Source organism: Mustela lutreola, chromosome 12 (assembly GCF_030435805.1).
Source record: "Mustela lutreola isolate mMusLut2 chromosome 12, mMusLut2.pri, whole genome shotgun sequence".
Lineage (NCBI taxonomy): Eukaryota > Metazoa > Chordata > Mammalia > Carnivora > Mustelidae > Mustela > Mustela lutreola.
In genome coordinates, this window is record NC_081301.1 from 85,014,152 (window position 1) to 85,036,037 (window position 21,886).

General features: G+C 41.9%; 1 protein-coding gene across 1 annotated transcript in view; it reads right to left on the reverse strand.

Moving 5' to 3' along the window:
* Window positions 1-21,886, reverse strand: part of RORB (RAR related orphan receptor B) — a 192,907-nt gene that overhangs the window by 32,599 nt on the left and 138,422 nt on the right. Inside the window, exon 4 of the mRNA XM_059142577.1 lies at window positions 13,787-14,188. Coding sequence (XP_058998560.1) covers window positions 13,787-14,188 — 402 coding nt within the window. The remainder of the gene's footprint in view (window positions 1-13,786; window positions 14,189-21,886) is intronic.

Here is a 21,886-nt window from a genome sequence, read left to right on the forward strand (position 1 = left end):
GAGCGCGTGCAGAGATGGGAGAGACGAGGCCGGGATGGAAACCAGCACCCAAGAGCGGAGTGAGCCTGAAGAATGTGGGTTTCTTGTGTTAAGGCAACTGGGAGCCAGTGGAAGCTGTGGAGCAGGAGAGCGACCCACTGGGGTTTTTCTTTTATGAAGGTGACCTTGGCCATGGCAAAGAAGAGGCAGGGGCATGAGGGAGTACCCAGATTAATCAGGCCATGGTGAGAAGTCAAGCAAGAGAGCAGGAGGCTCTGGCTCCAGGACAGTTCCGAAGCGGGGTGCACGGGACCCGCGGGTGTGGCAGCGAGAGAGAGCGGGACAGGAGACAGAGCATTCAATGTGGGAGGTACTCAACCGTGCTGAGTTAGTAAGGGCGATGCTGAGAACGGCCGTCCCTCCACCGCTCCCTCCGCTCACTCGTCTTCCATTCTCTGCTTTAGTTCACAAAGGACCAACGAGAAAGCTTACACCGCCCCGCGCTAGAGGATCTTAAAGCCTAAGCACTCCCAGCTGTTTTGAGGTCAAACATGGAACGCGCACCATTACTCTCACACCGTCTTGGTGAGAAATCAAAGGTAAATCTGACGTAAGAGCCAGGAATATCCGCGGGGCGAAGGCACAGCACAGCCCTGCTCCGTGCGCTCCCGGCAAAGGTGAGCCGCGCACAGGACCCACGTGGGCCCCTCGAGGTCACCACACCGCAGGGTGAACTAGACCCTGCCCCAGGGAGCAGGCCCGAGGGCTCCTGCTGTTCATTAGAAAGACACGCGGCCATCAGAGGAGATGCTCTGCCCGTTGGAGAGTCTGCGGCTGTGCAAAGGGAGAAGGATTTCAGAAGAAAGAACACAGGAGGCGACGTTCCCGCTAGGAGCCAAAGGAACTTTCCAGAGCCCTTGCCTGGAGAAAGAGAAAGGGTGAGAGTAAACGTAGTCCTCTCCAGGGACCGACCGCATGAGCAGTCCGGACAAAGAGACTGAGGGAAAGGAGCAGAGCACACGGAATCTCTCCGGGCAATCGCACACCTTCATCCGTTTCCCGGGCTGGGACTGCACTTGCTGGTCGGAGCCTACTTTCTGTCTGATTCTTTAACCAGCCCGGGCCCCGGGCGACACAGGTCCAAGCAGGAGCCCACCGCCCCGAGCTGGGATAAGGGCTTCCAGGGGGATATGGCCCGGAAGGCTGACAGAGGGGAAGGTCTCCCGCCTTCAGGGACAAGGTCCATGAACTCTACCTTGTTCTTCCTGAGATCAGGGATGAGGCTGGAGGTTTCTTAAGTGGATATAAAGACACAGATACATTTTCTCAGGAGTTAAGGCTCAGTATATATTTGTTCAGTGAGATGCAGGTTCGTCCAGTTCACGCGAGCTGCTTTGATAGCTAATAAAGTGATGTCAAGGAATGAGAAAAACAATCTTACATGCTCCGTCTAGTCATTTCTTTTCAATCACGATGAGGTAAAACACAAACACTGATGCTGCGAGGAATAACTGGGTGTGTAATTACAGGCTAATGTCAAGTCTATGAGCCTTGTTTTCTTTTTGTTCATTTCACAAGCAACTTCTTGTTCTTGCTTTCTCTCCACGCCCCTCTGCCCCAATAAAATTGATGTTTTGTTTTTGGACTTTGACCCTGATACTCTTCTTGAAGGAAGGCTTGTTGGAACACAAGACTTATAACTGACTGGCAAAATTTGCAACTCCATATATCAAGTAACTTTATAAGACACAACATCCAATTCAAGTGAAAGCATAATCCCAGAAGATTTTTAAGTAATTGATACAGGGATACGTTTATGGCACAGATTGTAGCTAACAGATTGCACTTATCTCCAAACTCACTCAGTTGTATATTTAATGGTATGCATAGCTTTTTGTATGCCAATCATACCCCAATAAAGAGGCTTAGAAAATAAGTGATATAAAGCAAATATACTTAACCATTTTTGATTAAAAAAAACAAAAAACAAAAAACAACCAAACAATATCATTAAAATTGTCACACCTCCCTGGAACTCTTAGGGGTAATCTTCAATCCACTTACAATGTGGGCATTAAGAAGAGAAAAATTAAATTTTCAAAGGGAAATCTAGAATAAAATTGATGGCAATTCTCAACAGTGTGTGCAAAAGTTATAGAACCCTGGGGCTGGAACTAACCTCCGTCTTCCATTTCCAAATGGACTGTATCTAAATAATTTCAGAAGTGAACCGGCTCTCTATTCTCCAAGACTTACAGGACTGCCACACCCCTCCCCCATCCTCATCAATCTTCACTGTGATCTGCTGAATAAATCTAAGAAGTAGGCAGGGACTCCTTCCTTAAGGCATTTAGAAATGGTTGAGATGTGTGTGATAAAGTTCACAAAGGTAAGTGGAGTTTTAAAGATCAGTCCTGTTGCCCAATGTAAAAATAGTATTTTGAAGTAATGCTTAAAGAAATACATGAAAAATAATTTTGCATACGTACTGATCCACAGAGTAAAGTGAGGTTGGGAAACAAGTCATCCAAATTACCTAATCCTATGTAGAAAAAAAGGTTATGTGTGTATATTTCGGTGAGGAATAAGTAAACTGACAAGTAAGGTGACAATTCCTTGTTTATAACTGTAATGCTATAAAACGAGGACCAGCTTGCAGCTTCTAAAATAGCAAGTGACCTTCTGCAGCTCTGATTTCAACCACTCAGCGGGTTTTTTCCACCAAAGGGGCTTATTTTAGCTCTCACTAGACATTTCAGCAAATGGTGCTCTCCAAAGGCTGCAGCATCTCTGACACGGATTACACAGGTGGTTTCATTAGAATCCCACATCCTGGGAGCGGGGAAAGTTGAGTATATCTTTAAAAACTGCTGCTTTCAGTGTTATTACCAAGAGCACCCGTGGCCCAACTGTACCAAGGAGAGAAAGCTGAGACTCCACGCTATATATAGTGCATCTGAACTTCCTAATTCTTTCTCCTCCCCTTACCCCCCTTTTTTTTGCTCTGTAAGAAAGGATGGTTTCTTCCTGGTGAACTATACCCTCTATTCATTTTCCTCCACAAGGGATTTCTTTTAAACTTGGAAGTATTCTCCCTAAAATACTATATCTCCGCCTCAATCAAAATGATTAATGAATTTTTAATTTATCGCTTGCCTTAAGGATCTAGAGAACCACTCAAGTCTCTGTTTCGTTTGTATTACTGGTGTGAAAGAGGAATTCTTAGGGGATTCACTTTGAATTAATGCCAGGATATCTTCACGTACTTGCTCAAGGCAAGTTTTAAGTGCCTGCATTAGGTTTTCAGAATATCAGGATTCCTCAGAATCCATGCTTTGAGGGAGTAACTATAATATAGTAGAACAACCATTTGAAAGGTGAAGCATTTAACCAAGTGTGCATTTCGTCTTTTTGACCCGCAGACTACTAGTTTTGTAAGTTTCCTGTCACTGAATAGAACAAGTACACTGGTTGGGGTTTAATAGGTGACTATCAATTTCAAGACCTTTCTGATTTTTCCAATCTCTATTTAGAGCTTCTTATTTTTTAAGCATAAATAGAGCTGTGCTGTCAGCATAAAACCATCAATAACATTTAAGCTTAAAACAGCCATCTTTTGGGGCGCCTGGGTGGCTCAGTGGGTTAAAGCCTCTGCCTTCGGCTCAGGTCATGATCTCAGGGTCCTAAGATCGAGCCCCACATCGGGCTCTCTGCTCAGCAGGGAGCCTGCTTCCCCCCTCCTCTCTCTCTGCCTGCCTCTCTGCCTACTTGTGATCTCTATCTGTCAAATAAATAAATAAAATCTTAAAAAAAAAAAACCAAAAAACAGCCATCTCTTAATGATGCATAACCGCAACAGGAAAGTCGTATATTTTTAGCATTTAAGTTTCTTAAATTCTTTTAAGAAGGAGTTGGGGGCATAAATAACCTATAACTCCTTTGTTGGCTCAGTTTCATGGTCTAACCACTCACTACTCCCTCACCAGTGAAATAACATAGCTTCTAGTCTCCTTTTCATACAAATTCTACTGCTGATGAGTATATCAAAAAATGGTATAACAGATTTTTACTTCATGTAGACCTCAACCAAAATATTCTTAGAATTCTTCAGAAAAATTATATTAACAAAATGAGACTATGTAATTAACTATAAAAAATGATGAAAATGTGATCAACTCAGTTTGATGAAATATGAACACAGAGTAAAACAATGAAAAAAATTAGATTACTATTACTTCCAGTAATATTATCTGGGCAAAGACCGAATGAATGGATGGTTAATAAAAATGGTTACTATTTCCTCAAATTTTAGGAAGCTCAGGTAAGAGCACTTTATTATTTTTAAATTTTTTAAAAAGATTTTATTTATTTGAGAGCGAGTGAGAGAGATTAGAGAGTGAGAGAGATCACAGAGGGAGAGCGAGTAGGAGGAGACTCCCTGCTGAGCAAGGAGCTCAATGCAGGGCTCTACCCCAGGACCCTGGGGTCATGAACTGAGCCAAAGGCAGATGCTTAACAAACTGAGCCACCCAGGTGCCCCAAGAGCACTTTAAATAGAAGGTAAGAAAGCAGAATGTAAAGAGGAAAAACTGGAAGAAACTCTATAGCATTGATGTCTAAGCAGAGTATAAACCAAAACACAAAGCGTCACAAAGCAGCAAAACAGATGAACTATGTAAGAGGGTGCTTTCTTAATACTTTACTAATGGAAAGCAATTTGGGCTCACAGACGTTTTATTTTATTGCGATAGTGTAGAAGTCTAACTTTTGGGAAATTACAGCTCCCTTTCCTCAAACTAGTTAATACAATCAAGAAAGAGTATGAAAAACATTTCAACATTAACTTTCATAACGAAAGACCTCTTTCACAGAACAATCAGGAAACATCAACTTACTTCAATGTCCTAGAATTGATGAGTTCTAAGGGAGCTATCTTCTAAGACAGAGGAAGCCAATATGGACCCCTTTGGATTTTTACTCTATGGCCTTTGGGAAGTCACTTAACATCCTAAAGTCCTAGTGTCTTTGAGTTTGATTTTCTTTCTAAAGAAGGATTTGGCAGGAGAGACATATTCTAAGGACTGTGTGAAGCATGGTGACTTGAGTCTGAGGGGCTACATGGGAATTTCTCTTTGTTCCAACTCATGAGGGAGAAGTCTCGCAGAGTTACGGAGGGTGTTCTCAGATGGAACAGACAAGAGCAATGCAACCCAGAGCCCATTAAGATCTCTCACACTCTTTAAAAGACCGCACCTCTGCGTGCCACCCGAAGGACAATTAGCGGGTCACAAATGATGAAAACCTAATTATGAAAATTGCTCAGGGCCATCATCAGCATTGACTTTTACTATTTGGATTTTGTTGACCTATGGATTGACTATGAATTTAAACTGAAGCAATCCCCCTCCCTCTTTTGGAAATTTAGTCAATGTACTTCTGACCTTAAGGAGGAACTATTTCAAGGGAAATCTTGGGAGGTAAACTTTTAACATTTCCAAACATTAAATCCAAATTTTTGAAAGTAACTTGATTCCTTAAATAATACCTTTAGTGGACTAATATTTTAAAACAAGTGTTTTCTTTCTTTCTTTCTTTTTTTAAGATTTTATTCATTTACTTGACAGACAGAGATCAGAAGTAGGCAGAGACACAGACAGAGAAGAAGCAGAGAGGAGGAAGCAGGCCCCCCGCCGAGCAGAGAGCCCGATGCGGGGCTCGATCCCAGGACCCTGAGATCATGGGTCCTGAAGGCAGAGGATTAACCCACTGAGCCACCCAGGCGCCCCTAAAACAAGTGTTTAAAAAAATAAATAAATAAATAAAAAATAAAATAAAGTAAGTGTTTTCTATATAGTCTTGCTCTAAGTCATCCTACAACAAACCTGTCTGAGAACAAGAAAGCAGTTCCACAATGGGCCTTAGAAACATGGCTCAAATTTAAATAGCACATTTTTCCTCCTTAGGGTAGAAGGTATTTTGCCTCAGGAAAGTTTAGATCCTAAAAATAAAATCAAAACAATAAGAAAAAGAATAAAACAAAGAACAAAGTCTTTCCAGCTAGGAACTTCCCCCACAGGTCTCCCCAAACTCATAAAAGTCAAAGAAGTCAATCCTGAGCCCACTGACAGGGAAAGCCTCTCAAGCTGGTTGTATCCTATGCCAGTAACACTGAAGTGCATTAACCTCCAGTGATTTGGCCATCAAATGACATTTCTGTGTTCCTCGATGACCCATGTGGTACTTGAACCCTAACCCACTCTTCCTAAGATGGGTGCATGGAAAAGTAGTTCAGGGCTTTTCCAAGAGCCAGTGTCAAAGCTTGCAATGACTCTCTCTCTCTCTCTTTTTTTGGTTGGTGGATTTTAGAGTTTTCTTACGAAGTTGTGAATTCTGAGTCAAAAATTAATCCCGAACTAGTATTGCTAGGAAAAGTCCAGTGAGGAAGATCAGTTTTGTGCAATTTCAAGTCAAAACAGAAAAGGTGAGTTAAGATATTTACCTAATGGAGTGAATGCTAGCACATTAGGAAAGCTGTATTAATAGAGAGGTAACGCACGTCGTGACAAATATGCAAACATGTACACGAACTTGAACTGAGCATATACACCTTTGTCTTGCTTATAATGTAAGCCATCTTTATATTTGTTTGGAGCCTTGCTGGTCACAGAGTACTTCTGTATACATTATGCCATTGACTCCACTAAATGCACAGAGCTTGATACTAGAGTGACTACAACATATCACTAGTTGATTTTGGAACATCTTTGTGAGGTTATTAAAGGATATCTAGGAGGATACGGATTTGAATGACCATAGCAAAGAACTGTAGTTCTTTGTCCCAGGACACTTGAGATGAATGCACAGCCATGGACTGGTTAACACAAGAGTGTGGCCACGGTAGAGATCCCAGAAATGTGACAAATGGAGTTGGTTAGACCAGTCCCCATATCTGGGAAATTTCCCTTGGGATAGAAAGCAGGATTCTAGAAATGGCAGCCAATTCTGTAGGTGGCAAAGAACAAGGGGGTGTAAAAATTTCAGAGGAGTCAAGTAAATCTCTTTCCAGTGCCAGAGATAACTGGGTAGGCCTGGGGCTAGGACTAAGGCCCTTTAGCAGTCCAGAACATATCTTCATTTTATAGTGGAGGCTCAGAGAGGTAGTCAGGTTGGAGTGGGCCAGTGAGGGTGGGTGGATTTACCCTGAACTTGTATCTGCACAGCATCCCATCCTCTATACTGAATGAACATGAACTCCGGTATTCGGAGATTGCTTGCCACCCTCTTCTTGAGCCTCTGGTTATCCTTGATGCTCATTTTTAACCTAGGTTCTTGTGTTTTATTTTGTTTCAGGAGTGTGGATGGAAGAGAAAAGGCTGGTGCCGAGTTCTGGTCTAATTGTGGTTATTAACTTTATCACCGCTAGGGTCAGCCCAGCACATGGGTCCCCCTCCTCATGAGGGAGGTGTAGTTGGCTACAGCCCCAGGCAAGAGCTTGAGCACCTTGTAGAATAGCCCAGCTGCTTGCAAGCCCCTCCTCTCTACCACCCTACCCTTCTTTTTGGGGAGTGGCTGGAACAGAGGGAGTATTTGTACAGAAGGCTGAACCTCCCACAGGAGGTGGGAGAACCATAATCCTTCAAAGTCATTTAATCCAACCCACCTTATTTTTCTGAACGAAGAGACTGAACCTCAGTTCACACAACTGGTATGTGGAGTAAGGATTCTCATCCTCAACATATGGCCCCTAAACTGCCTGCAAAGGACCTGTGGTTGGGGGGAGGGAACAAGAGGTGCTGGAGGACAGTGGAAGTTCCCAAGATGTCTTCCCTCAAAGCAAGAACGCAAGAACAAAAGACACTGACTTTCCTTTCCCGGTGCTGCCTGAACAATTTTTCTCACTAATTTGGTCTACTTCTATTTATTTCAGTGACTTACTAGACAGGTGCTCTCAAATCACATGCCTGCCTGTGTTTGCCACCAGTGCCATTGGGGGACAAAGGAGATATGCAGCTAGAACTAAATTCTATTCTCTGTACCATTTCCAAATAAGTCATTAATTACATACAGAGAAATGTATATTAAATATACATATGAATATGCATAGAAAGATTTAAGCAGTTATAAAAGATTTATCTGCAGAAGCATATGTCATTAAACATGCCACCTTAAGACCATAGCACCTGCTTTGGGTTCTAAATAAGTAAAAACTGAAACACCAATATTGATAGACTTCCCCCAAATAAAGCATGCTAGTGAGATCTTCTGTGTTTCTATGTGGACTTGATAGAATGGAGTAGTAGTGAAGGGGACTAGATCACTTTCATACCAATCTCTTTGCAAGCTCCTCTATTACTACTCAGTTCTGGAATAGGTAACTTTAAAAAAAAAGGCTTATGTCTAGTTTTTAGGCTTAAATTTCCAAACTCCATAAATGGAACACACAAGAAACAGGAAACTAAATCTATATTTAAGATTATATAGGGAGACCAAGGAATTCATGTTTCTTTATCTAGAGAGAAAATTACTAAAAGCAACAGCAAATTCAGGCGGTGTGTGTAAAAGGTAATTCATTCCCTTAGCCTCACAGTGAATTTGATGGAGCTCCCCCCAACCCCTGATTTTAAAAGCATATTGTTTGGCTATTTGTCTAGTACCTTGCAGATATGTTGTCAATCATCTTTGAGCTTAAATGTGCTTTTCTTAAGAGTACTGGCCCTAGGGGCGTCTGGGTGGCTCAGTGGGTTAAGCCACTGCCTTCGGCTCAGGTCATGATCTCAGGGTCCTGGGATCGAGCCCCGCATCGGGCTCTCTGCTCAGCGGGGAGCCTGCTTCCTCCTCTCTCTCTGCCTCCCTCTCTGCCTGCTGTCATCTCTCTCTGTCAAATAAATAAATAAAATCTTAAAAAAAAAAGAAAAGAAAAGAGTACTGGCCCTATTGGGTCCCCCAACCCGTCTGATAGCTGCTGTGGAGAGCACATAGAGAAGCCTCCCTTCCTTTCGTTGCTCGCTCGCTGGGTACCGGCTAGCTGGCATCCTCTCCCTGACACCAAGCACTGCAAAATTTTATCTCCAAAGATGTAACACATCCTTATGCGAGCCTGAAGTAAAGTTCCAACTAAACCCAGTTAATACTGCTGCCTAAATATTAATTTGCTGCTTACTTTTGTCCTTGTCTTATTTCACAGCTTTTTTTCCTACAGGATTTTGAGAAACCCAAGGATATAATTCTTGAAATATTCCATATTTTTCTGTTTGTTTACTCACATTTTGTTTTCTATTTCCAAGACCACAAAAATAAACTATTCCTATTAAGAGCTATGGCTCAGCATAAGCAATACCTGCCCCCCCGCCACCTCCCTCACCTCCCCGAGGGTCTGTGGTAGCATCACGCCCAGGACTTGTAATGTATGACACACTGAATTACTATCCTTTGTTTTCATGTCTGCTCTTAGCAGGTGAGGGCAGGAGCCACAGTCTGCTGGTCTTGAAGGCCAGGCACATTTCAAAAAATGCCTGGTAGTCTAGGGAAGTTGAGGACCTACATCAGAATTTAAACTTTGTCACCTAACTAACTCTACTCTAGGAAAATCCCTTTATTTCTTTATCTGCAAAATGGGATTTCTTCACTATACAGCTGAAGGCATTGGTGTGAGGATCAAAATGGCTAGCATGCATTTTATACACTTCTCTCCATGAAGTAAGTTATTATTATTAGGTCCTTAACCTAAGAAGTTTGTAGTTTCTTTGGTACATTTTTAGAAAGACAAGCTTGGATTTTCTGGGGAATATTCCTGACTCTCCTGACATTCCTTTAACTCACTTTTTGGGATGACCCTGCTATTGTTTCCATGGCTGTTTCATGGTTCTGAAACATGTGGTTTTTAAAAATTAACTCCAAGCTGTAAGACCATATTCTACACGAACTATTCCCCAAACTAGTTTAAAAAAAAAAAAAAAAAGCTGCTTTTATGATAAATTCAATACCAGAATAATGTCGTGCTTGTACGCAATTCATTATTCCTTCAGAAACCAGGGGAAGCAGATCAGGGCTTCTAATAGCCAAGAGTGATGCTCAAAAATTCTTTAGTGTCATATCACTTTCAATTCACCCAGTGAGAATGTGGCTAAAATCAGACTTTCTGTTTTGTCTGCGCAGAGTTCTCTCTGTGACAACGTGCTACCAGCCACATTAGAATAGATGCTCATTAATCAAGGCAGGTCAAAATGTCAGCTTTCTCACTCTGGGTGCTCCTTTGTAGCACCTAGAAGGACGGCAGGCAGGCAGCAAACACTAGACATGCTTTGCTGTGCAAATGCCAATTACCTTGTGAGGGGTTCCCTTTGGTGGGAGGACATACAGCATAATGGTTCAGAGAATGGCTTCTGATGTTACTCAGACCTGAGCTCACATGCTTATTTTGCTTTTTTATACATTTTGTAACTTCTGAGCCTTTTTTTTCAATCTGTAAAATGGACACACGCCTACTTCTGTAATAGGCATAATACAATTGTTATAAGAATAAATGGAGGACATTGCTCAGCGCAATGTAGGTGCTCAATAAAAGGTACTTATATTACTTGTAATAACCACTAATGTTTATTAATTATAATGATACGAATCACATTGCAATATCAATTACATTAATAATAATAATAATGCAGCTTACGCTTGATAGGTGCTGATCTAAGAGCTTACTAGTCTTAATTCATTTCATCAACACCCTCTGGTGGGACTACTGCTGTTCCAGGTTTACAACTGAGACCCAAGGAGGTCAGGTAGATGGCATACGGGAAAGGGCACACTAGGATTTGAACTCAGGCTATTCAGCTTTGGAAAGAATTCTTCACCACCATCCCATACCACAGATGCTTTTCTGCTCAACGATAATGCTGTGGACACGGTGTTTTAGTGAAACGAGGGACAGTTTTTTGGATGGTGCAAGAAAGAACAGTGTATCGCCTTACTGTGGCTTGTCATAGGTTATGTGCACTTGACACGCATAGCAGGAGTCTGCGTCCACTAGATGGCATTGTTGTTTTAATGAAATGTGAACCAAGTCGCTACTTGGGTTTAGGGGCCTGCTAAATTGGCGAACAGCAGCAGGACAAGCCCGCTGGATCCCTGAAAGACTGATGGAAGAAACCCCCCAACTTTACAGCTCAGCTAGAGATCTCTAAAGACTAATGGTACCAAGAAATAATCAAGAAAAAATACATGCTAGTTTTTATCTGGGTGTTGATGTCTACAGAAAACCGGGATGAGTTTTGCAATCATCTTGTCCAAACTCATCAATTCATAAATAAATAGACAGAGGGCCAGAGAGAAAAAGTTACTGGGAGACGGAGGTCCAGACTTGATGGCTCTGGCTGTAGTTCTCTTTCCCTAATACTTCCGACCGATTCTAAACCACAAAGGAACTGTGGTTTCTGAATTCTTAGAAGCCTTTCCTTTGGGATATGGGACAGAGGACTGCTCAAAAATGAAAAGTTCTTGCCTACGTTTTATATGTATGTTCAAAATCAAGACCAGACTCAGATACTTAGATATGAAGGAGGATAAAAGCAAAAACTGGTGCCCATTTCTTTTTCTTTTTAATATGTCGTCTTGGAAAGACTGACTGACTGTACTTTATTTATTTAAAAAAATTTTTTTATAGAGGGAGAAAAGGAAGAGGGGCAGAGGGAGAGAGAGAATCTTAAGCAGGCTTCATGCCCAGCGAGGAGCCTGATGGGGGGCTAAATCTCACAACCCTGAGATCATGACCTGAGTCAAAATCCAGAGTTAAAAGCTTAACTGACTCCCAAGCACCTGGAGTGACTCCACTTTGAAAGACTGACCTTACTGGCTGACAGTGCAGTCTGTGGATATTAAACCCAAGCAGGTAGCAGAGTAATGGATAAGCCAAAGGACTGGAATCAGACTGCCTGGATGGACCTGAAAAACCTGGGAAAATCCATGAGACGCCCCTAAGCCTCTGTTTCCACATCTATAAAATGGGAATCATATTTTTACTATGAGATGTTTGTGGAAATTAAATACATGTAAAGTGCCTAGGACACAGTTAAAAAGCCAAGGTTAAGGGTGGCGTTGAAAGTGAAGGTTTTTGTCATGAAGGCTGATGCTTAGTCTTCTGTGTCTCTCGGCTATGAGTGTCATTGCAGATGCTTTGTCAACAACTTCCTTACTCACGGTCACATGCTAAACTGCTAAAAAAGAGAGATAAGGTTTCAGGTTTTATAACTGTGTAACATCACTCCTTCCTCAACCAGATGGTGGAAGTAGCCAAGATACATATGGCACGGACTTCATTATGTGTTCACATCAGCTTTATTTAAAACACTCGTAGGCTTTGGGCTCCTACTCATAGTTTAGACAGAGAAGGTGACTGGCGTGCAAATAATAACCATTGAACACTTGCTGAGTGTCAAACATTGCTCTGTTTTGCAAGTATAAACTCATTTAATTCTTACTACAACCATGTGATCTAGGAACTAATACTTTTCCCTTTATAAAGATGAGCAAACTGGGATCTAGAAACTTGCTCCAGCTTAAATAATAAGCCAGAGTCAGCACTGGAACTCAGGTGGCTTGGGGCTTAGTGACCCTCTCAAGGCAGGACGTGAGCAGGCGCTTCCTCCAAGGTTCCAGAGGCCCAGCTCGCTTCCCTCCCCCCCCCCATACCTAAGACCACAATGAAGTTGGATGGAGCCACTGTCTGGGTAGCTCTTCTAGGCTACTGTTAACAGGCAACTTTGTGACCCAGGAGGCTCACATGAAACCTACATCAATATCTTTATGGCAGTTAGTTAACGAGATCCACTGGTTAATAGACTCCTGAGCTTAACAGGGTAAAACAAAGTTGTAACAGGTCAGAAGAGAGCATGGCTAGGAGAGCGCACTCTTGAGGACTGCTCCTTAAGGGATCAAAGATCATCGCAGCCAAAGGAGGCCTGTGACTCGCCCTCTTCACGGTAACTTACTGGGTGCTCATACGTTCTGTAACATTCCAGACTCCCCTCTTTCCACGCCAGGAATTCAGACTCTCTTCCCAGGTAGAATTCTTGAATTCAGACTTACAAGAGACACAGATCTTTACACAGGTCTCTGGTCTACTCTGCTTTTATTTATTTTTTTTTTTAAAGATTTTTATTTATTTATTTGACAGAGAGAAATCACAAGTAGACTGAGAGGCAGGCAGAGAGAGAGAGAGAGCGAAGCAGGCTCCCTGCTGAGCAGAGAGCCCGATGCGGGACTCGGTCCCAGGACCCTGAGATCATGACCTGAGTCGAAGGCATCGGCCCAACCCACTGAGCCACCCAGGTGCCCCTACTCCTCTGCTTTTCAAAAGAAGGAAATGGAGGTACTGTTTGCTTCTGGTTTGTCTCAAGTTATCTTAGAGGACGAGCTGGAACCCTGTTCATTCAGGTATTACAAACTGCTTCTACATCCCTTAGCTATTTTATTTTAAATAGCATCACTCTGAATACTTGCTGAAATTCTCATTTATGCCAATAACATTTTCCTTCAGTGATGAACCCAAATTCAACAGAGAGCACCTTTACACACAGCACCTTCCTGCTGGTCATGTCCTCTTTCTTCCTTTGCCCAGCATCAAATTTTGTGGGCCGGGAGACCAATGACATTTATCACAAAAAAGATTTTTAACTCAAATAGCGGTTTTCACTAGAAGCCATGCACACAAGCCATTGAACCTAGACCTGCGACAACGACCACACTATGAAGGACCAAGGCGACTGACTTCAGAGCAGAATTGCCAAAAAGGAGCTGGGAGGCGACTCCCACTTACCGATTTCGGTCATCGTGATCCCTGGCGCTAGCTGCCCGTTGTTGAAAGAGCTATAGGTAAACAAGTTGGGTACGGACGTGAGGTCATAGATGGGTTCTTGCTTTATCTGTTTGATTCCAGTCATGTCAAGTCCAGATTGATCCGGGGACGGCTGGCCGGAATCCACGCTGTAGTAACCCTCGGACTTGGGCAGGTCGATGACGTGTCCGTTGGCGTAAGCGCCCCCCGCCTCGCCGCTCAGGCTGCCGAGGCCGTTGCTGAGGCCACCGCCGTACACCCTGGCCAGTGCCTCGGCCTCCCCGCTCTGCTGCTGCCGCTGCTCCTGCAGCCGCTGCTGGTGCTTCTGCACCTCCGCATACAGGCTGTCCCGCTGCTTCTTGGACATCCTGCCGAACTTCACAGCTGCGGGGGAGGGTGAGAGAAAGGCAGGAGAGAGGCTTGGGGTTATCATTTTGGCAAGTCCAAGGGGTCCTGTGTCCTTGTCCCCTCCACATCGATGCGTAGAATCCCAGCACCCGGATGCCCAAGAGTGCCTTCACCTGCTCCCCGCATCTGGGGAAAGGTCAGACTCGGGAGGGTCCGTCCTGGTTTAAAATGTGCATAGTGAGAAATAAATCTAAGCTTCGAAGAAATGTCCAAACTTACATATGTATCTCTTATTGCCATGAAGTTAGAAGGCATAGTTCCTGGTTCTTTCTTCTGTGCAGGGGAAAATCCACAAACCAAAAGCTACCAAATAGCGCCTGCTTTTAAAATGTCAACCAAGGGGCACCTGGGAGGCTCAATGGGTTAAGCCTCTGCCTTCGGCTCAGGTAATGATCCCAGGGTCCTGGGATCGAGACCCACATCGGGCTCTCTGCTCCACGGAGAGCCTGCTTCCTTCTCTTTCTCCCTGCCCACCTCTCTTGCCTACTTGTAATCTCTGTCAAATTAATACATAAAATATGGGGCGCCTGGGTGCTCAGTGGGTTAAAGCCTCTACCTTCGGCTCGGGTCATGATCCCAGGGTCCTGGGATCGAGCCCTGCATCGGGCTCTCTGCTCAGCGGGGAGCCTGCTTCGTCCTCTCTCTCTGCCCACCTCTCTGTCTGTCAAATAAATAAATAAAATCTTTAAAAAAATTAATACATAAAATAAAATAAAAAAAGAATTTATAAAATTAAAAAAAAAAGTCAACCAATATTCTTTCTTAGCTTCCTGAGCTAAGCACTAGGGTTACTAGATTGTTGGAGAGGGCCCTATTATTTCACATTTTTAAAAAAATACTTTATTTATTTGTCAGAGAGAGAGAAAGAGCACAAGCATGGGTGGGGCAAAGGGAGAAGCAGGTTCCCCACCAAGCAGAGAGCCCAATGAGGTACTCGATCCCAGGACCTGAGGATTATGACCCAGGCTGGAAGCAGATGCTTAACTGACTGAGCCACTCAGGCATCCCATATTTCACATTTTCTAAACAGCACAGTTGGTGAGACCAAGGATGATAAGCACCATTTGAAGTAAGCATTTGACTTCAGTTGGCTTTTGGGACCAAATTCAGTCTTTGGAAAATAGAAGTTTTGTCTATCCAGTGCTTGGCAAGTGAGCCCACCGTTATCCTTCCTTTCTTGTTCTACCACCCCCGAGTTTTATATTGCCTATCTCTTCAGGAAAAATCCTTAGCCATTGTGAGGAAAAAGAAGGAAGAGGCTCTGTAAGCGGTTACAGAATGATCTGAGGGTGTTTTGATCTGAATCCACTGTTTCTTAACTAGAAGAGCTTAACCTCCTGAACTGCTATGGATATTGACAGTTTTCCTCACAAGCGAGTATTTGAAGCCAAGGGGCCACCTTGTCTGAATCATCAGACACTGTGTCATTCAGTTCATGTTAATGGTGGGGATTCTAACAAACATGGAGGTTCCTCTCTGAGTTTCCACTTTCTTTTCTTTCCCAACAATGTTCCCATCACCTTTTTTCAAAGAAAATATTTTTATTTATTAATTTATTTTAGAAAGAGAGAGAACCCAAGTGAGCAGGGAGAGGAGCAGAGGGAGAGGGACAAGCAGACTCCCTGCTGAGCATGGAACCGACTTGGGGCTTGATCTCACCACCCTGAGATCACGACCTGAGCAGAAACCAAGAGTTAAATGCTTAATGGACCGAGACATCCAGGTCCCGCTCCCCCAATCACCTTTTGGTACTGGAAGCCCAGGGGATGTAGAAAGAAGAAAGTGGAGGGTAGAAGCAGGTCCAATTCCTGGATTTAGTCACTAGTGCTGGTGAACATAATTTCTGAGAAAAACTAAATGAGGAAGTGCTTAAGAACTCTCCAGAACAGAGAGTCCCCAGAGAGATACCTACTGTGAAAGAGCTGCCATTTCACAACGCCCCCGTCCCCTGCCATGTTCCATCAATGTTCATTTTCTCCTTCTGTTGGTTACAGAGCTACCAAATTCTATCTAAGCGTTGGCTGTTCAGAATGGAGACCACATTCCCCAGCCCCCCTCGCTGGCAGGTGCCGCTGTGACTAAGTTCTGGGTGGCAGGAAGTAAATGGAAAGGCTACAGATACTTCTGAGAGTGGGGACATGCTGTCTTCTCCTTCCTGCCTGCTGGAAGGTTGTGGCTATGAAGGCTGGATTTAGAGCAGCCCAAATTTCCTGTTTCTCCTGAGTCCTCCTTAAAAGACTAAGTTGTGGGGCTGCCTAAGCAGAAAAACAAAGGGGTAATTACCCAGTAAGTTTTCTGACCGAAGACAATTCACATGTTTAATTCACACCGAATTCCCCTTTCCACCTCAACTGTCATTTTTATAGAGTCTGGAATCATTCAGATCCCTGCATTTAATTTTGTTGGTAGAGACACACTCTTTTTTAGATTCTGTATCTCAGACATACATTTATATGCTATATTTCCAGTTTGTCCATGGACCAAATTCTAAAGAAAATTTTAGGGAAAGCATCCTATGTACCTCTATACTGTATCTTTACAAATAATATATATAACATTTTAACTTTAATTTCATAAATTTATTAATAAATTCATATATTTTATTTAATATATAAATTCCTTTCGGAAAACCTTTTTTGTTTAAGAAAAAATAAGCCGTGATAACTCTGGATTCAGGAAGAAGAACTTTTCCCCCCAAGAAATTAAGTGACACCCTTCTTTATTTGCTAACCTGTGCTTTGCATTCATGTAAGTTCAGAATAGCATTTATTACAGAGCTATGCAGATGGATACAAAATTTCTATTTATTGTTTAAGATTGAAATTTTATTTTGGCTAGAGTAGATCTACCTTTTTTTTTTTTTTTTTTTTTTTAATTTGAGAGAGAAAGGGAGGAAGAGCAGGAGAGAGCATGAGCAGGGTGGGGGTCAGAGGGAGAAGGAGAAGCAGGTTTTCCCCTGCGCAGGGAATACCATGTGGGGCTGGATCCCAGGACCCCTGGGATCATAACCTGAGCTGAATACAGCTGCTTAACCGATGGAGTCACCCAGGTGCCCCATGGAGTATATCTACTTTCTTAGTTACTTTAGTAGAATACTTTTGTGTTTAAGATCTATAGAGGGGGAAAAAAAAAAAACTGGGGAGAAACTCCTCCGCTGCGGAGACATAAATGCAACATCTCTTTTTAAAACCCTTTCTGTTTAAACCTTGCTTCAGATTTCCATACACTCTGCCTTTAGGTGAAATATACATTGAGGTGAGTTGATTGCTTTAATGACCCTGATTCTTCCTACCTATTCCCAGGGTAAATGCATACCACCCTATCATTGTGGGCAGGGCCGCCCTGCCCCACCCCCTTGCCACAGGGTCATGTGACCTGCTGTGGGCCAATCCCAAATGGGAGATTGACACGTGACAAACAGAGGCTTCAGAAGTACTTGTGTGACTGAATTATCTCACCAGGAAAAGGACATGCCTAAACCAGATTGCTAGAGGATAAGCTTTGCGAAGCCCCGCCCGAGTTCTCTGGATCTTTCCAAACAAGGCTATTTGCCTTCAGCAGAGGCACAGACTGACCTATAGCTGGAGGCAGATGAATGAGTGAACCCAGTTAAGACCCTACATTAAATAATTTTAGGTTCAGAAATGTGCTATTAACCACAGATCTCATAATCAAAGCGAACGAGGTCAAGTAAGTATGCTGTCCAGACCTCTGCCCTAGTAAACACCTGAAAACCCAATGGTGAACAGTTATGCCCTTTCCAGGTCACCAAACAAACCGAAATATTTTCAGAGACAACTTAAAGCTCTCCTACATTTTGGAATTATCTGGCTTCATCCTGAATCAAGAACTTTGCTGACAATTACTATATTATTTTAGAATAAATTTTCCATTTATTTCAGAAACACTGATGAGCCAGTATTTCAGTTTTGTACCCCTTCCTGTTATAAAAGTCGTGATATATTTGGGGGAAATGATTCTAGTACATGGAATAGGTAAATATACTGAAAACTTTCCTGACAGATATATATTATACATATAAAAAATTCCTTGTCACCATTTGTAAAAATGTTTGTTATATTCATAGGCCTACTTCTAATAAAGGCTGCATTACTATTATATTTTCAAGTATTAGCATTTTTCTTACCACTACTCATTAATCAGAATGGCACATATTTTAAGCATTTGCCCCTCTCAAACTTGAATTATTCTGTTAATGATTTTCACTTGAGTACAGAGGCAGCCACTTGTTAAACTGCTAGCTCTCAAACTCGCACGATTCTGTATACATCAGAGTGCTTTATAAATATTCAGTGATGATGATATTTGCTTATGATATGCTCTTATCACTCATTTTGATCCCATACTAGCAAAGAACAATTTTATGCAAAATATTGGGAATCTTTTCATATTTATTTAGATTGTGGGATTCTTTTTTTTTTTTTTTTTTAAGATTTTATTTACTTATTTGATAGAGACACAGTGAGAGAGGGAACTCAAGCAGGAGGAGTGACAGAGGGAGAAGCAGGCTGCCCACCAAGCAGGGAGTCTGATGTGGGGCCTGATCTCAGGACCCTGGGATCACAACCTGAGCCGAAGGCAGATGCTGAATGAGTGAGCCACCCAGGCGCCCCAGACTGTGGGATTCTAAATGGAACAGAAGTTTTTGGAATAATTATAAAACAAAGTCATCGATTCTTTGAAGATTTGTATTTACTAACACATGACATCTAGAGATGTGTTTTTGGCTTCAAGAGAACCCAATCGTAGAACTACCATACTCATTTTGGAAATTATTTTATCTTACAATCTTTTGGTTGTAAAGTTCTCTATGCCTACATCTTGCTGCCTACCAAGGAAACCGGTCTTAATTTAACTCTTTTTAATTTCAAGGATATGCCTTTTTTATAGTGCTCTAAGCTTTGTAGAAAAGATCAGATTCAACCTACCCAACCCTATTCATAGTTTAAAAATATTCTCTCTCCTCCCTCTCCTTTCCCAGCAGAACTTCCTGTGATGATTGAATGTTCTATATGCTTTCCAAGATGGTAGCCACAAGCCACATGTGGCTACTGAGCACTTGAAATACAGCTCGTGTGAGTGTAGAAGTGAATTTTAAAATAAACTAACTTTTAAAAGTTTAAATTTAAACTTAAATAGTGACATGTGGATACCGTTCTGGATATTGGACAATGCTGTTCTGGAGAAGTAGAAGACTAATCTGTGATGCCTGGCCTTGTAGGGCAGCTGCTGCTTTTTCATTGATGGAGGTCATTTAGGAGGTCCCACACCCAAATTATTGCAAGGTGAGCGTCATGCTTTTGCTTTGGGGCTCCACATCTTCCTGCTGGCACCAAGCATTTTTTCCTGGGTTTTGTTTGTTTGTTTGTTTGTAGTAGTATAATGGGAAAGAGTTTATCCTGAAGACTCCTGAAACTAACGTTTGTGAAGGGCCCATTAAAAAGAAAAATAAAAAAGAATTTGGAGAAGATTTGGTGGGCGTATACATGTTATCAATTCTCACACATATAAACATGCGTGCCCTCGCCTTTTTAGACACATGTGTGTGCATGCCAAGTGGATTTGATTCTCCAGTCTTTACACCAAATAAATTTCAACAAATTTGTTACTGCTGAGTTTTTTTTGTCTACTCATATATGTGCCATGGCTGATAAACCATTATAGAATGGAAATTTCAGGAATTAATGAAAATTCAGTGATTTTAATAGTTATATCAAACTATCCATAAATAGCTATGTTGCTTTGTTGACTAGGTATGGTGAAATAAACATTCTTGGTGCCATGTATAACTGACAGAAAGCAAATGCAAATATCAAAATGAAGATGGCACTTTCTGTCTGAAGGAAAATGGGCAAGGTATATGCAGAAAGAAGTTAGGTGTGAAGGCATCTTACCTTGGCCACTGGTACTACCACTCAAGGACCTTGAAGTACTTGCCTAATCACCAGAAGGTAAGTATAATAAATTAGTGGCAAAGGAAGTACGATTTCTCATTGTTGAGTCCTTACTAGACATAGGTAATCAACTATAACTTTGGGGCTTTTGAAATCTACAAACACGGCATTACATATCAACAGGAGATTAAACCTAGTCAGCTACTTTGGTATTAATACAATTTATTTGCTATAAAATACCCTTTATAATCAAGGTTCAGATGAAACTTCCTCTATATAACATAGTCAAGAATTGTTTTCCCTTAGAAAGAATCATCTTTTGCTTCTGCTGGAGCCTCTTTCCAGCAGAAGAATTATCCTTCTTCCCAACCACTATACCCATTCCTGAGCATTTCTCCTCATCATTAGGTTTGACATAAAACATGTTTAGGACATCTTTTTGAAGAAATCTCTGGCTGCCTCAGGATTGTCTCTGGACCTAAAATTAAGGTAGATCATTATTCTGAATTCCCAGTGTCTTTAAGACATTTTCATTGTATTGCTTTTACTTGCAAGTTTTTGTGCTGTGGTGAATTTCTTCCCCCTTGAGAGTAGATTGTGGCTTTATCCATTAAATAACCCTTCCCCCCAACATATTTCTTTTATGCCATGGGATTCAGACAGTCTCCTAGATTTTGAGAACTTTGGACCATATGCCTTTTTCTTGCCCATAATTCTGTTCACCCAGCATGGACTCCTAAGACCTGCCTTCCAAAAGAGGCACTTTCCTTTATTGTAGGAAGAAGTAACAAAGACAAATAACTAATGACTTATTTTTTTTGCACAATTATTAATATATACTCTCCTTCAAACACTATCAATTAATATATTGCCTCACTATGGTGAAAATAAAATATAAAGTCATCAACTCAAGTTCCCATATAATTTCACTAAATAAATCCTTAAAACTACTAAATCCCCACCCTCTACTTTCTTTACTTTAGTTATGTGGAGGTACACAGTGTAATCAATTTACCCTAGGAGTAAGCTACACAGTTAGCAAGTAAAACAAGAAAAAACAAGAAAAACAAACAAAAGCAAGAAAAACAGGCAAGAAATACAAACAAAAAGTCAGTTAATAGAAGAGTTTTGGAAACTTACATCCTTGCAACTTTAGAAGCTACCTATAAACTGAAAGGCTCAAAGTCAGATTCTTTTTTTTTTTTTTTTTTGGTCAAATTGGTCTCCTAGGTATATGTTTATGCAAGGCAAAGTTAGGTGGACTGGAAAGTAGCAAAAGATAAACAAAAAATTATAAGTATTTTGAGAATGCAAGCTAAGAACTGAGTAGTTTTTATGTTTAGATACCAAGACTTATGGAGAACTGATTTCATCCAAATGAGTAAAAGGCTCATGGTGATTTAATAACTCATAAAATCCCTTTATATCAACAGACAGTGCATGCTAGTTACCTGTATTTCTTTAAAATCTGGAAGCCTTCCTCCCTCTCTTCCTTCCATAGTACCTTGACCTTCATTAGGTGTGACCAGAGGCAGAGAATCCGCAACGATTTACACACAGAGAATAAGTACCAGGGGAACTGCCTGTATGTCAGGCTCCAGGTAAAAGAGAATTCCATGGTTCATTCAATAAACATTTAGGTGCCTGCTTTTAACCAGACTCTGAGGATACAGTGAAAACAAGACAGAAATGCCCCCAGGACTCAGGGTTGCTCACAACCTGATATAGGAGTGCTGTGGCCAATGTCATTGGGGAAATA